The sequence below is a fragment of the Callithrix jacchus genome, chromosome 12 (genome assembly GCF_049354715.1).
Source record: "Callithrix jacchus isolate 240 chromosome 12, calJac240_pri, whole genome shotgun sequence".
NCBI lineage: Eukaryota > Metazoa > Chordata > Mammalia > Primates > Cebidae > Callithrix > Callithrix jacchus.
In genome coordinates, this window is record NC_133513.1 from 111,270,021 (window position 1) to 111,285,805 (window position 15,785).

General features: G+C 34.9%; 1 protein-coding gene across 6 annotated transcripts in view; it reads right to left on the minus strand.

Moving 5' to 3' along the window:
• Positions 1-203: 203 nt before the first annotated feature.
• FAM204A (family with sequence similarity 204 member A) overlaps positions 204-15,785 on the minus strand; it is a 33,689-nt gene continuing 18,107 nt past the window's right edge. For all 6 annotated transcript variants that reach the window (XM_009010352.5, XM_002756632.7, XM_078344078.1 and 3 more), the window contains 2 exons: positions 2,100-2,206; positions 204-1,798 (listed from right to left, as the gene is read on the minus strand). In XM_009010352.5, the coding sequence (XP_009008600.2) occupies positions 1,747-1,798; positions 2,100-2,206 (159 nt within the window). In that variant the 3' untranslated portion in view covers positions 204-1,746. The remainder of the gene's footprint in view (positions 1,799-2,099; positions 2,207-15,785) is intronic.

Sequence of the window (15,785 nt, forward strand, 5' to 3'; positions counted from 1 at the left end):
GTATTTACCTATTAGCAGTTTGAAATGAATACTGTAGGTGAGTTTTACATGATCGTATCTGTAAAATGGAACAAGGGATATTAAATCATAAAATAAGAGTTTCCAACATTTGGTCTGGATACCGAATTAGTATGACACATAATCTTTTATAACGTTGCTTTCTCTATGCTGGCTTTTCTCAACTAAATGAAAATAAGATACGATTTATTGATGCTTAAATATGAGCTAGGTATTCTTTTATTCCAGAACATAGGAAAAAAAACTTCAAATGTGCCACCATAAATTAAAAAAATTGTGTTACTATTTTAAGTCTAAAAATAACAGTTTATAATTAAAATCATGATCCATTTTATATGTTTCTGAATTTATATTATCAACTGAGTGAAAGTTTATAGCAGACAGCCAGGAACCCTCTGACAAAGACCTAAGAGGAAAAAACCACATTGAGTGGTTCTTTACCTCTGCTGGGCACTGAGCAGGGAGGTGCCAATACACCCTATCCTGGTCTTATTCACCCACTTGTTTTATGATTTCCCTGAGCCCCTTTTCTCTTAGAATCAGGAAATGCACATCTAATGAAAACAACTTCCCATGTTACCAATCCTTTCTTTCTGCTCATTAATTCATTCAATCTTCTAAGGAGGAAATGGGGAATGGGTGGAAAACCAAACAAACCAGTTCTTAGAACATTCAAAGTTATATTATCTGGAGTTATAACTGTCTGTTTAATACACTTACACCATTATCTCTTCTAAGAACCATTTCATAATTTAAAGAAAGACATGGCTAAGAAAGATACTTAGGAAGACATTTTTAGGCATTGCTGAATTTAAATCATCTTCCAAATATTGCATTTGGCCCTTCCTTTATTGCAAGTTTATCTGAAAGTACACCAAAATTAATAAATTGCTTTTACTATACAATTCTGAAATATCAAGTCTGCCTCCAGTAAAAAATCAGTAACTACTTTTATAACATTAAGGTCAAGTCATTTGTAAAGATAGTATCAACTGAGACTTTTTGGCATTTAGACTAATCCATTATAAACAATTGTCAATCTTAAAAACACAGTTCCAGTAAACATATAGTTACACTGGGTACAGATAAGAAAATACAAGGCCGGCATGGTTGCTCATGCCTATAATCCCAGCACTTTGGGAGACTGAGGGAGGTGGATCATATGAGGTCAGCCAGGAGATGAAGACCAGCCTAACCAACATGGCAAAACACCATCTCTACTAAAAATAAAAAAAAAAATTAGTCGAGTGTGGTGGCGTTCACTCGTAATCCCAGCTACTCAGGAGGCTGAGGCATGAGAATCACTTGAACCCGGAGGCAGTGGTTGCAGTGAGCCAAGATCATGCTACTGCACTCCAGCCTAGGTGACAGAGCGTGTGAGACTCTGTCTCAAAATAAGAAGAAAGTACAAGAAGCACACTGACTATACTAAACCAAAAGCAGCAAAACTGATTTTATACTGTGGGTCCATACAAACAGATAAACAAAATCCTATCCTCTCCTTTCTAGATATTTTCTTACATTCTTATACAGAATGCTTCATTTTATTCACTGCAATAGGACAAAGTCCTTAGAGAAAGATTGAGAAGAGCTGATAATCAAAATCCTGAATTTTATGCTTATTTGTGTTCTAGCTCTATAAATTTTCAGACATATTTAACATAGGCAGGAAAACGTTCTCAGGAAATTGAGCATTTGAGTACAAATGTCTTGAAGCACTCTGGCAAGTTACATATATCCCATGTTGCTTTTGGTTTCCCATCTCTTCTTTGCTTCAAACCTAAAATGAAGAACATAAAAATCTCAATTTACTTCTTAAAAAAAAATACTTTGCTGAACATGTTTACTTAGAGACCAAAGCAAAACAAATAAAAATTTTTCACATACTCCAATGATTACAAAATAAACATTAAAGAGGATGAAGAAATGCCTCCATATTTATAATCTGATATTCAACAAAGACAAAAAAAGTAAAATGAGTAACAGTTATACACAAACTAGATCACAAAATATATTAGCAGAATTTCTACAATTTCTATGAAGTCAGAAGAACTACTACTAAAAATGTTAAGTAAACTCACCCCCATGCGAGTTTCTTCTTTTTTCGGGCAGCCTGTGAATTTTCAACCTCCTTTTTGGCTTTTACAAAGTTGTGGCAGGCAACTGCTTTGGCAATTTTGACACCAAGCTAAGAATTACAAAGGAGAAAAAAAAAGTGAAAATAAATATTCCAGCTAATACAATAATTTTATTTATACAAATAATTGAGAACTTGTGGATAAGAAAGCCATGTCTAGAAATCAGAAATTCTACATTCAGTCGCCTTCAAACAAAGTATAATGAATACATAGATATGACCCATATCTCCCTTGACTACCAACAGACCCTTTACCCTAGTTATACCAGTCTCCTGGATGGAAATCCTTCTCAAACTGAGGCCCCTCGAGGGTCCACAAAGGTAGTAATGAGGATCTTCAAGCTATTTCAGCATTGCAGCAGGCCGAACAGGAATTTACCCCTGATAAGGCTGCAGACACTGACAGAGACATCAAATTTCTTTGCTCAGGGCTAGAATTACAGCAACTCAGTATGGTCACACCAGTTATCTCATCCTGATCAGAAGCTCTGATTGGCAGTCACAGATGTGATTAATAAAACATGGGAAAGCTAATTACTACTTCATAAATGCATTGGTATGATGGGCAACAGCTTTCAATTCACTGATAGAAGAAAGAATATTAGGGGTGCTAAGGTGAAAAGGCTGGGCACCAGGACCACAGTACTTAAGTGTCCACTGTGCAGGGCCCTCTATGTGTGCCCCTTACAAACATCTGCCAGTCCTATAAGGTCCATTCACAGTGAAATCCCCTCATCCCAGATGTCTTCTTTCACTCAACCTAAAACAGTCCTTGTTTCTGTATTTCTCCAGCCATTCAGCATAGTTATAAACTCTGCTCTGCAAAGCTCTCTGACTGCAGAGCTGTTCCCCAGCAAGTATCTCTAGGATAAGCATGATGATATCTTCTACTTTTAGTGTGCTCTTATTTTTAAAATGTCCACCAATGCAGATGGCTCAAGAGTATCCATTAAGAACCCAGGTTACGGGGTCCAAAGTGGCTCCCGCCAGAGGTCGTGGCGCTTGCGAAGGCGAGGTCATGAGTTCAAGGCTAACCTGAGCAACCTTATAAGCTCAAACTGATTGGCAAAAAAAAAAGAACCCAGGTTAAACAACAAAAACTAAGTACCTCTTTTGGTGTTTCTTGCCTTTTTCATCCCTTGTACTCAATCTGATGTGAAAAAGAAGAAATGACCTAGAAGCCACTCTAAAGTCAACAGATTAAAGCCTAAGTCCTAGGGACCTGCTTGCCAATAGTAAGGCATGGCAGGGGGTTAAGCGCACGTGTAAAGAAAGAAGCAAACTTAGGAGAGCAAAGTGTGGCATGCTTGACATGTCTTCCAGCTTAATCTTGGAGAACAGTTTCCTTTAGGATGAAATCAACAAGTAGTAGTCAAGTACTGTCTGGAGTTTATAAAAGAAAGCAAAAATAGATTTGATTTTTCAGTAAAGAATATATATAAAGAACATAAACAAATGGACGAAAGCTAATAATTGAACTACGGTGCCAAATTGTTCAACATCAACAGGAAAGGTGATGAAGAAAGGATGATTCATTGTAAGGCAGACCAGTCTCAGTGTCTTCTCAAAACTCAAACGCATATCTAGCAGCACTACCATCATGCTCCTCTTTTTAAAAGGGTAATGTGCATTCAACAAATTTTATGAAGGCATACATGCATAATTTTCCAGGCACTGTTCTAGGTGCTGGAGATACAGCATTAAACAAAAAAGGCTGTTTTCAAACCATGGGGATGGGGAAAAGGAGTTGGCAGTTACATCTCACTGTTCAGTGCTAGCTTTGTTCTTTTGGTTCTTTTTTCATTTGCAGTTCTTTATTGTTGAAAAGTTCATGTAAGTCAACCAAATAAAAAAGGTTAAGAATCAAAAGGCTGTATCATCATCATCCCAGGAGAAAAGGAAACTCTGGAAGGAGGCTCTGGCATAATTTTTCATCAAGATGAAATTTCTATCCACTGAAAAACTATCCACTTGTCATACATGTAAAAAAAAATTCAAGTTAACACCTGTCAACTAGTAAGGCTAGTCAATCTTACAGTTTCCAACAAATCCCCAAATATCACTAACTAACTTTTATTTCTTGTTTCACCTTAAGTCCCTGTGGATGGGCAGGGCTTTCCTCTCACTTATGATGCCAGTATCTCAACATGTGGCTTTCAGGATTATTATGGTGGAACAAGAGCTGGAGGATCTCACAATGGCTCTTTGATGCTTTAGTTCAGTAGTGACACAAATCATTTCTGCTCACAGCCCACTGGTCAGAACTACTCACATGGCTCCAACTAAATACAAGGGGGCTGGGAAATGTGAGGAGGTACAGCAGGCTACAGAGGGAGCAGTAAATATATCTAATAAACTATCATCTGCTGGAAGTCATAGCTGACTACTTGTGTTTAAGATACATATAAGTCTCTCCACATTCAAGTGGACAATTTAGTCTCTTTCCTGTTCCCCACTGCCAAAAGGTAAAACAGAAAAATCCACATTTCTCCATTAACTCCATTCCTATGTGTTCTATCAAATGCAAATTCAGTTTTTCCAAAACCGCCCACCAAAAATGGCCCACTCAGCTAGGTTACCTTAATTTAAACTGAGACTATACTGTGAGTAAGAAACAAAAATGATCAGATCCATATTTGCCATGTACTAGTAACAATGTGAGAAAATTATTTTCTAAAACTGTTGTCAATTAAGACATAGCTTACATTTTTCTCACTGGAATTTCCCAACATGGCTGTCCTAACCAAGCCAAAGAGCAGCTCCCTATGACTGGGCATGCAGTCATCTGACTTCAATAGACTCTTCACCTTGACATGGTCATGTACTCTAAAGAATGTAAAAGCTTTTAGTGCTCTAGCAATGCTAAGGCCAAATCCAGCACAACCAGCATCACAGTAAAGATTTAGAGTACATGTTCCTTAATACAGTATATGCTTGTTAAAAACAATTCATTAGAACATATTAAACAGCTATTTACATGAGAGGGCTCCATCATTTTGTGAACTTAATAACTACTAGGTACATAGGCCAACAGTTTCAAACAGACCTGATCCTATAAAAGGTATATTTTCTAACTGTATTTTACCTTGGCTTAGGTTAAATAAAATGTTCTTCAGCTGATAAAACACTAAACAAACCTGGTCTGCGTATTTTCTACAGAAAGAAATCTTTTAGCTTGTAATGACGATGAAAACTCATAGTCTTTTTGTGTCCTTTGTATAATTAAAATGAATGTGTCTCACTTATTTCTGTGGAGAAAGAAAAAATACCTGAAAATATAAAAGGATAATAAGACCTTCTATGAAAGAGGCAGTTGAGAGGAAACGCAGTTTCCCAGTCAAGATGACTAACCTTGACTGGTTCCAGAATAAAAAAGAATATCGTGCTGAGTTGCAGTATTACAAACAAATAAAAAGGCCGACAAGAATCTCCCTTTCCCTTCTATAAAAAGAAAAATGCATCTTCATGCCCAACGTAAACATCACAGAAGCTTGGTCAATGTTTTATATTAAAAAAATTGTTTTGGGTCATCAGATAACTATAGCAACACAATGTGGAAATAAATATTTTTAAATGAATAAAAATTAATACAAAATTTCTTCTATGTGTAACCAAAGTATCAGCATTTTCCATATAGAACATCCAATATTTTGCTGCATTTTAATTAAGGTGTCTAAACATTATCACAAAGAACTGCAAATTGGTCAGAGCATGCAGTAAGGAAAATTAAGCTCTAAAGGCTTTTTATCACCATATTTCAGGAACCAAGGGTGTAAAATGTTCTAATTTGGGATATATTAAAAGCCATAAAAGGTCTTTCAAAAAGATTAATGGTACTTTGCTTGGATTTAAGATAAGGGCTTTAGCTGGTTGGAAAAGCAGGGCCCTGGCTGGACCCTTGAGGCATTCATCTTTACAGCCACTTGGAAGATTTGTAAAAGCGTCTGCATAACCTCAAGCAAATGCACGGCGACATTTTTTTAACTCCTTTCAATTTTACAGGTTTAGTGTGTGTAAATCATATTGGGTTGTAAAATAGATATAATGGCACATCTTTGTAACAGTACAGATTTTTAAAAGACAAAAACTTCAAAATAAAGTTGTTTTCTGGCAAAATCTTGTCATTGCAAAGTTTGCTGATAATCATTTGAAGCATCTGATTCAAACAGCTTACTCTAGCATAACTGTAAATTTCTTATCCATTTCAGAATATATTTTACTCTCTCAAAATTACTAGCTTGTTACAGATTTATAAAGTTTTCCTCCCTTTTGGACACTTTCAAGGCACTTATTTAAAAATACCAATTATCATACTTTAACATTTTATGGAATAATAGGTCTCTGAAAAATATTTATGCCATTCTCTTTTGTTCTTTAATTAAATGAAAACAGATGTTTTCTGAAGTAAAGCGGAACCATTACTGGAGTACTTAAAGTGTTAAGGTCTTTAATTTTTATATCAGTTTGGTCGACAATTCTTGATTGTCTTTACTCAAGCTCAACATTAATGTCAAGCAAGTTACCTAGGAGACGAAAGAGATCAAAGAGACAAAAACCCCTCCAATGTCTGATTAATCAAGCCTGCAAACAGCTTATTTCTTTTAGCCTGCATGCAAGTATGAAAATGAGATTCTGGGAGCCGAACATTGTGCAGATTTGTTCATTCTTATCAGAACAAAGCCAGCGGCAGCTTATTTCATGGATCATTGGCACTGTCATCAGTGCTACACAGAACGGGTGACAGCTCCTCATTTTGAGGCTTGAACAAAATTAGCAAAAAGTTGGCACAAATTAGCCTCTCATCTTTTTAGTAATATGACATTATTCATTTACTTTTTATCCAATTTTTAATTTTTTCCTTGTCAGCTATCCCTTTCTAGTGTCTCTTGCAAGGCATCATAAAATGCCTTCCAAAAAACAAGCAAAGAAATAGCCAAAGTTGAAATAACATACAAAGTTCAAGAAGCAAATAAGAAAAAGCACTTCCAATGACTGATAATACTGTGTTTTTAAAAAATAACTTTTGAAACTCTGTACTAATATTGATTTTAAAGAAACAGCTCAGAATGCCATGCAGTGAAGGAGTTTTAAGAAACTGGTGGTATATTTCAACAAAGAATATAATGTGACTAATGTGTTTCACTCAAACCACAATTTAATATGGTATATGCTATAGTAAATTCAAGATATCTACATCTGAACCGGTACCTTTCCCTCCAAGGTCACACCTGAGATGCCAAAGCTCTGGTGACAGCAAATAAGCTAGGCCACATCCAGTCACTGAACTCCTACTTGAAATCAAATCATTTTCTCTGTTCTAAGAAAAAACTTAATTTCACTGTCACCTTAAAATGTGCATGCACAGTTTGTATACGTTTGCACGTTTGTGTACTACATATAGCTATACGTATGTACAACTGTATACACACCCATCATTTACTTTTATACCTACAACTTCTTATCACTTTATTTCAAAGCATAACTCAATAAATTCTGTTTTTAAAACACAAATATATAAATATCTTTTATCATATATGCATGTATGCACATATATCATTCATATACCTGTGTATATGTGCACATATGATTCATATACTCAACTTTGATTTCACAGTGAAATTATTTACATAACACCTGTTTTAATAATGACTATTAAGGCTTCAAATTATATGCAGATTACATTATTCCAAAGGAGGGAGAAAAAGATGTTCTACTGTTGAAATTACTCCTGAATACAGACATGTATATTCAAGCAACTTATGCCATTCATAAAGGAAAAAAGCATTAAAAAAATTAACCATAAGCTGTTAGATGCTTTACACAGCCCCCATAAGAAAGACAGTTTTTTTTAAGAACTGTAGTACTGTTTTCAGCAATTTCTTTATCTCTGTTCTTCTAAGTAAGAAAGCCTATTAACAAGCTTTGAACTTAAAATCACATTTACAATAATGTGCCATCAACAGTTTTATAAGCTAATTAGAAAAAGATTAATTAATGACTGGCTGCTAATAAAATGGCAATCATGAAGAAAGAAACCAAGGGTGCTAAGCTTCAACTACCACCAATTAAGAGCTAATTACAAACAAATTATATATGTGTTTTGCTGTGGGCTTTAATTTACTAAAATGGTTTTAATTAAAAGAGAAAACATGCTGATTAATTGAACTGCAGAAAAAATCTACAGTATAAACTGTGCTTTGTCTGTCTCTTTAATTAGACTTGTAACATCTGAAATCTTTTTTAAGGTTAGTTAAAAGCACAGATAAACATAATTAAAAGAGAGCATAAGGAAAGGCATTTGAGGTGATCACCAATCATACCCCAAAGGTTAAAAGAAAACATCCTCAATGTAATGAGATCTGAATAAGCACACCTAAAAACCTGAGAGAAAAAAACAATCACTGAACACCCGACTTATTTTTCTGATGTTAAAATGATGCAACGTCATGGCTGTGCACAATTTTGTATGGGAACAAACATATCTTTAAACTAGGTGTGAAGAAATTCATCCAGGCCCTCCCTTACTTGGGAAGACACAGTTCATTTTCCATACATTGTGCTAACTGTTGATCCACATGTAATAACTGAATTACTTGTAAGAACTAAGGAGAAGAAGGCTTCAAAGAATTAAAATAGCCCTTTAAAAGCCCCCTCAGATAATGTGCATAATACAAAATGATACATGGAGGAACTTTTAAATTAAAAAGCACTGAAAGATGACCAAAGTTAATGAAACAGTCAGTTCAAGATGATCCTCAACAGACACACATACCTTTTCCAAACACAGAGTTCCCACCTTCCCTAGGTGGTGAATTAGCTGCTGACCAACACAAGCCTTTTTGGTGAGAGGCTTTTTCCCTCCCCAGTCTCCTATATTCTTTCTCATTGCTAATTAGTGAAATATGCCAAAATGAAAATGGTCTCTTAAACTCTACCATTTTACTGGAAAGAGTAATAATAAACAAACAAGCCAACAAGAAAAAGTAAGGGGCAGAAGGCACAGTAGTAAAATCTGAGAGACATAAAATATATTTTGAAAGTGTGCAGACATTAGATGACTCTATGAAACAAACATTTAAACAAAAAACAACCATTTGCTTTTACAGCAAAACCTAGATTATATTCGTCACACACATCTCTAATAGCAATGAAATAACCTCCTTTCCATAAAAATAATAGAGATACTAAATTTAAACCCTTAAAATACATATAAATAATACTTAATGCATTTTTTACTATGTTTACTCAGACTTCAGTGGCGAGAAATCACAATTAAGACAATAGAAAAGACCTGCAATCTTTCAGCAGGGTCACAGGTTCCAGTGATGCATTTTTATAACAGCTAATTGGAATATACTGTTCAGCTTTCTATCTGAGCAAACGGTTTTACCTTAGAAAGATGGCTGTCAAGACATTTCTACACAAAGAACAGTATTCAGAAAAATAGAAAACAATTTTGTTTTCTGGATTGCAGAATTAAGATCTGCTTCACTATATAATATTGTCTTTCAATTCAGTTTTTGATGCAAACATAATGGCGCTGACTAGAAGTAAATTTAAACTTCAGTTTGAGAGCATCTCTAGTTCAAAATTCAAACAAATGTTTTGAACTTCAGCTATGATAACACTCCAGGTACTCTGATCAGAACTGCATTATTTGGGAAAGGTTTTTTTTTTTTTTTTTTTTCCAGGGGGAGGGGACTTCAAGCTCCTTTTCCATCAAGACAATAGCACTTACATCTATATAAAACTAGTAACTGAAATGAAAAGGAAGAATTGTAGTGGAACCCTCTTAAGGAAACCAAAAGCTAACAATAAACTGGAAAAGTCCTGAATACTTGAGCAAGTGCTACAGCATCCACAGCGCTTTTGAGAAAGGACTACTTCGCAGATGTTAACATCAAAAGAAATATCTGTCTCCTCAAATGTACATACAGAGTCCTCTTCAAGGAGATGCCTTCGGACGTTCTAGGCAACTGCTCTACAGAGTTTAGGCTATAAATTACCCAAATTTGCAAAGTATTTAATTCACTTAGTTATAAAATACAATTCAATTCAAACTTTTTTTTAATAGCCATTCCTACTTCTTGAAGTATTGACAAACTACTACCTCAACATTATTAACTTTACCTGTATTTTGAAATCCAAAAATGTAAGCAGTCTACTTCATTTATAATAAAAATTAAATTTCTAGTACAATTCATTCTGCCAATATAACAATTATATCTCTATAAGAGGGTGCCATTAAAATGAGATTTCCATACATATATATGTGTGTGTGTATATATATATTTTTTAAACTGAGCTTTAAAATATGAAAAATTTTATCATATCATTAAATCAAAGGGTTTTGGATTCAGCAAAGATGGCAGTGCATTATAACCAAAGGATCTCAGATATAAATATTAAATATTAAATGCCTTGCAAATCATCAAAAACTAATATGATTATTCTTTGTAGCTTGTACAAAACTGTTATAATGTTACAACATGAAGTTCTGGTATTTTCAAGGAGTCAGGTTTACTCTGCTGTCAAAGACACTGTTTCAGCCACTTACAGAAAAAGCTTTATCTTTACGGGCATAAGAAAGCTCAAATGAAATTCATAGGCAACCTTTTTTTCCCCATTCATTGCTGCCATCACACTATACAGGTATAACCAAAATCAACCTGAGAAATAGGCATGATGCTTTGGATGGCAGAAATTCACTGTTCTGCTGCCAAACCAAGTTAGTTTTCATCTATAGCAGACTAACATAAAGATGCCTAGAAAGAAATCCCCTTTGCAAAATATGAGGTTCAATCTAAGTAATCAGTAGTAAGCAGTTACTACTTCAACATTATTAACTTTACCTGTATTTTAAAATCCAAATACTTAAGCACTCGATTTAATTTATAATAACTTTTATTAAAATAAAATTTAGTGAATTTTATTAGTAAAATTTTTGGTTAAATCTGCTTCCTTAGTTAAATCTAGGATTTAGCATTTAATATTAAAATGTTTGTCTCTACTGTTTTCTATAAATTGGTATGATTTAGATTTTAACAAACAATGTACAAAAAAAGAATGTACAAAAGTGTGGCATTTTCAAGGATCACTATCAATGAATGGAATGTACATCCAACCAAGTCTGAGTTTAACAAGTCACAAATATGCTTAAATACTTGAATATGTATTTTATTCGCACACGCGCGCACACACACACACTTCAAATTAGAACAATTTCATCAGTATGACACAAACCCAAGTATACGTTTCTACTTCAACTCTCCTCCAAGACTGTTAACAAAGTATTTAACCAACAGGAGGGACAGTCTCCAAACAACCACATTACATGGCAAACCAAAGATGACGGCAAAATCTAGGCTTCAAACGTGAACGTGACTGAGTCATTCCCCCTAAACCAGAATCTATACATCTTAATGTCATCATTAATTTAAGGGAACGTGATTCTGGAAAATTATGTTCTTGCTGTATCACAACGGGAACACACTAACAGTCTTATTTTGGCACACCTTTTTTTTTCTTTTTTCAAAAGAACTGTTTTCAAGGCCTATTCTCAGACATGGTTCTACTTTTGGCTGCATTTTTCTCAATACTGATGTTGCCCCATTGGTTTCATAGGCTTATAAATGTTAAACATCAAAAATTAGTTTCACTTATTATGGCTGAAAAAGGCTTTAAGAACTCTGGGATCTGTGCCTCTGAGCAAAGGCTTTATCAGCAGGTCCCAGTCACTGCCGCTTGAAAAAAGAAAACAGTACTGATGAAAAACCAATATACCTGATTTCCAAAAGGACACCTACCACGCACGTATACATTTAATTCATAAAGGGCTTCTGCCCCCAAACTCACACTTAGTTCTCAAAATCCCATCTCTCATATCCACAGTGATTGGTACCAAGGAGATAAATATGTAAAATTAAATCTTAAACTAAACTATTTATTCAAAAATTCCATCTTGATTATTCTTCACGGGTGCTTAATGAAAGTAACATCAGTATCTTTCCAATGCCTGTGCCTGAACAGCAAACATTTTCCAGATGTTCTCCCACTTATACAGGGCAAAGAACAGGGCCCAAATTATTTTTCTTTTAATCAGAATGCTATAATCCCACGTCAAATAAATTTATTTTACCAGAACAAAGCATTGTATTTGTATGAACATAAAAAGAACACTGAGAAAAACATTTACTATCCTCACAAGTGCTGAAAATCTCATGTATTTCTGAACCAATCTCATTTGTCATAAAGTGTGACAGGAAATAGCCCTTAAGAAATGGAAAACATCTAGTCAGTATCATACAATTCCCATTTCTGAAATTGCAGTATGACAAAGCAAAAGAAAAAAACTAGAATCTTAATATCCTCAAAGGAAACTCACATTTCTGAAACCTCTAAGGCATTAGTTCTGTATGTTTTGACAAACAGCTTCAAACTGCACATAGAAAGGAAAGCTTGTAGTGAATACTAGCAAAGTAGACAAGAACAGAGTCCATATGCAACCACTGGTGGGCACAATGTCACATGGTGACCCCACACCAGCCTAGTGCATCATTTAGGAAAACTTTATCCAAGTCAGATTGACTGAGAGATTTAACAAAGACACATAAAAGATTCTATAATCCAATAGCTCACGTAAGCCAAGTTTTAGATTTAGTTTGCCAGGTGAAGATTAAAAGTACAATGAGATCATATTTTAAAGATCAAAAGTCATTTGGCATAATAAAAATTGTCACAGGCAAAACAATCAGCAGTGGATGCTAAAACAAGTGGAAGAAAACATTATGAGAAAGAGAACATTTACACAGTCTCAGATATCTCCTAACTCCCCAAAAGGCACTTATTTATTTCAAAGGAAGAAACAATCATGTCACAGTGGAGAAATCTGGAGACACTACCTGAAGTAGTTAGTCGAAGTAACAACATCAGTAAAGGGACAAATAGACAGCATGAGTCTCTGGATAGCTTACACTGAGAAACACACAACATTACTCCTGTGATTTTCCTGTTAAAAATGCATAACCTAAAATTAATCATTAGGAAACAGCAGACAAATCAAAATTTTAAGGAACATGCTACAAGGCAACTGGCCTCTTATGAAATATTAAGGTCCTGAGAAACAAAGACTGAAGGACCATCTCAAATTAAAGAAAACTAAAGAAACATGATGACAAAATGCAAAGTCATTGACCAGGAGAAAGAAGTTTCTTTTGCTCTAAAGGGAATTAGTGAGACAACTGGCAAATTTAAATAAAGTATGCCAAATTAGAAAACATGAAGGCAAATGTTATAAAATATTAGCATTTCCGGTATCTCACTAAAACGTAAGTAGGAACTCTTTTAACAATTTCTCAACTTTTTGAAAGTCTGAAATAATTTCAAAATACAAAGGGTATTTTTTTTTTTGTTTTAAGTAAAATGTGTTCAACTCAAAACTTCAGTTAGTAAAAACTTTTACTAACTCTACTAAAAGTAACATAGAACCTGTAGTAAAATAAATGCTTCTCTGTGAATTCCTCTTGTTTCAGATGGGGGTACTAATAAGCAGAAAAAGACAAAAAGATGGACAGTTGTGCATGGATCACATGGAGTTCACATTTTAACCCTGAAGACTAGGCTTTGCCTTCCCTTTTATTCCTTTACAAGGCAAAATCTGAGGAAACTGACTGACCTGGGGATTCTGCTGGTCAGTCACTTGCTATTCGGAAGAGATCATATAATACACAACTCTGGGATGTTCCAAAAGGAAGACTGGACAAGCAACGGCAATAGGACACCAGCTTGTTGAGTCCTATGATCCTGAAGAGACCAGTGAAGCGACAAAAATCCATACCATTTCTAAGAATAGGGCAGCCATACTCTACAACCCTGCTGGTTTTTCTTGTGTGCCTGTCTTAAACTTTATTCAGAACTATCTCACAGACACCAGAGTGGTCAGCATCTGAAAGCAACTGGTAACACATTTCCAGAATTGTTAAAGGAATTCTAGAGAGACTTGTTCAACATGTGGCAGAACATGGACTACTTTGTCACTACCAGTAATGCCTAAATATCAGTTCTCTAGAAGGTTTTGATCCAAATGAAGTAGCTATTCACACCAGACTGCCACCAGCTTCTGCATCCCAAGGGACTGGTTACTGCTGCCTTGTGTGCCTTTCAGTTCCTGAAAGCTCCCTTAAATCTTGAGCCACTCCTCACTATACTCCATCCTTAGAGTCTTGAAAGGTATCTAAGCATTGGAGTCTCTTCCAACCCCATAGGCACCATCTGTCCCTCCCCACCATTCCCTGATGTCTTCACGGTCAACTCTCCAAAATTTGGAGATTAGATATACTACTGGTAGAATTTTGCTATGCTTTCAAGTATAATTACTTGAAAGTATACACTATACTTGAAAATAACTATACTTCAAAGCTGGCCAAGAAATGAAGCCACTATTTCTAAAAGCCTTCCTATGGAAATAAAAATTCCAAGTGCCAAAAGAGTCTACTTACTAACAAACAAAAGACATTATGTTTGTTGAATAAAATTTTAAAGATGATTTTCAGCACAGAGCTTATCACAGGGAGAAGGACTCCTACTTTATTCATATTGAAGAAGCCACTGTAATAACAATACTGAAACCCTACTGAGATTGTGGCACTATTCAACACACTTTATTAAAATGAGATATCTGAACATTTCTATTCTAAAATAGATTAATAAAATGCTGTGATACACAATGAAAGCTACACTCAATGAATCAAAATATGGCTACTTTAGAGACGAAACAGAGCAATGGTCCAACTCCAAGCACAAGAACTTACAAGATGGGAAGGGAGAATTGTATCTCATAAGAAAAAAATAAACATTAAAAATACTTTATTATCTAGCAATTTCACTTGTGGGTGCATACCCAAAAGAACCAAAAGCAGGCATTCAAACAGATATTTGTATACCAATATTTGTAACAGCATTACTCATAATGGTCAAAGGTAGAAGTAACCCAAGCGCCCACTGAAAGATGAATACATAAGCAAAATACAATACAAACCCAGAATGTAACAAGGACATACAAAAGAGTATTATTCAGCCTTATGAAGGAAAGCAATTCTGACATGCTGCAACGTGGAGTAAATTTTAGGACACTATAAGTGAAATATGCCAAACACAAATGCACAAATATTAAATAATTCCACTTATAGGAGATACCCCTAGCATTCAAATTCATGTAGACAGAAGAGTAGCTGTTAAAGGCTGGGTGGAGGGGAGAATGGGTATAGAGTTTAATGGGTACAGAGTTTCAGGTCTACAAGACAAAAAGTTTTGGAGAAGGAGGGTGGTGATGGTCGCACAATGTGAATGTACTTAAATGCAACTGAACTGCACAGTTAAAAATAATTAAGATGGTAAATTTTATGTTATGTAAATTTTACAATTAAAAAATACCTTATATAAAATGTCAGCTTATTTTTTTGAAAGGCCATATAACTTCCATTTATGTTAATTCTTGCCTATTTCCCTAACTGAAGTCCATGGCTGTATAATTTCCTTTATATTAGTCATTAATATATATTCTTTCTCTCTCTCTCTCTCTCTCTCTCTCTCTCTCTCACACACACACACACACACACACACACACACACAC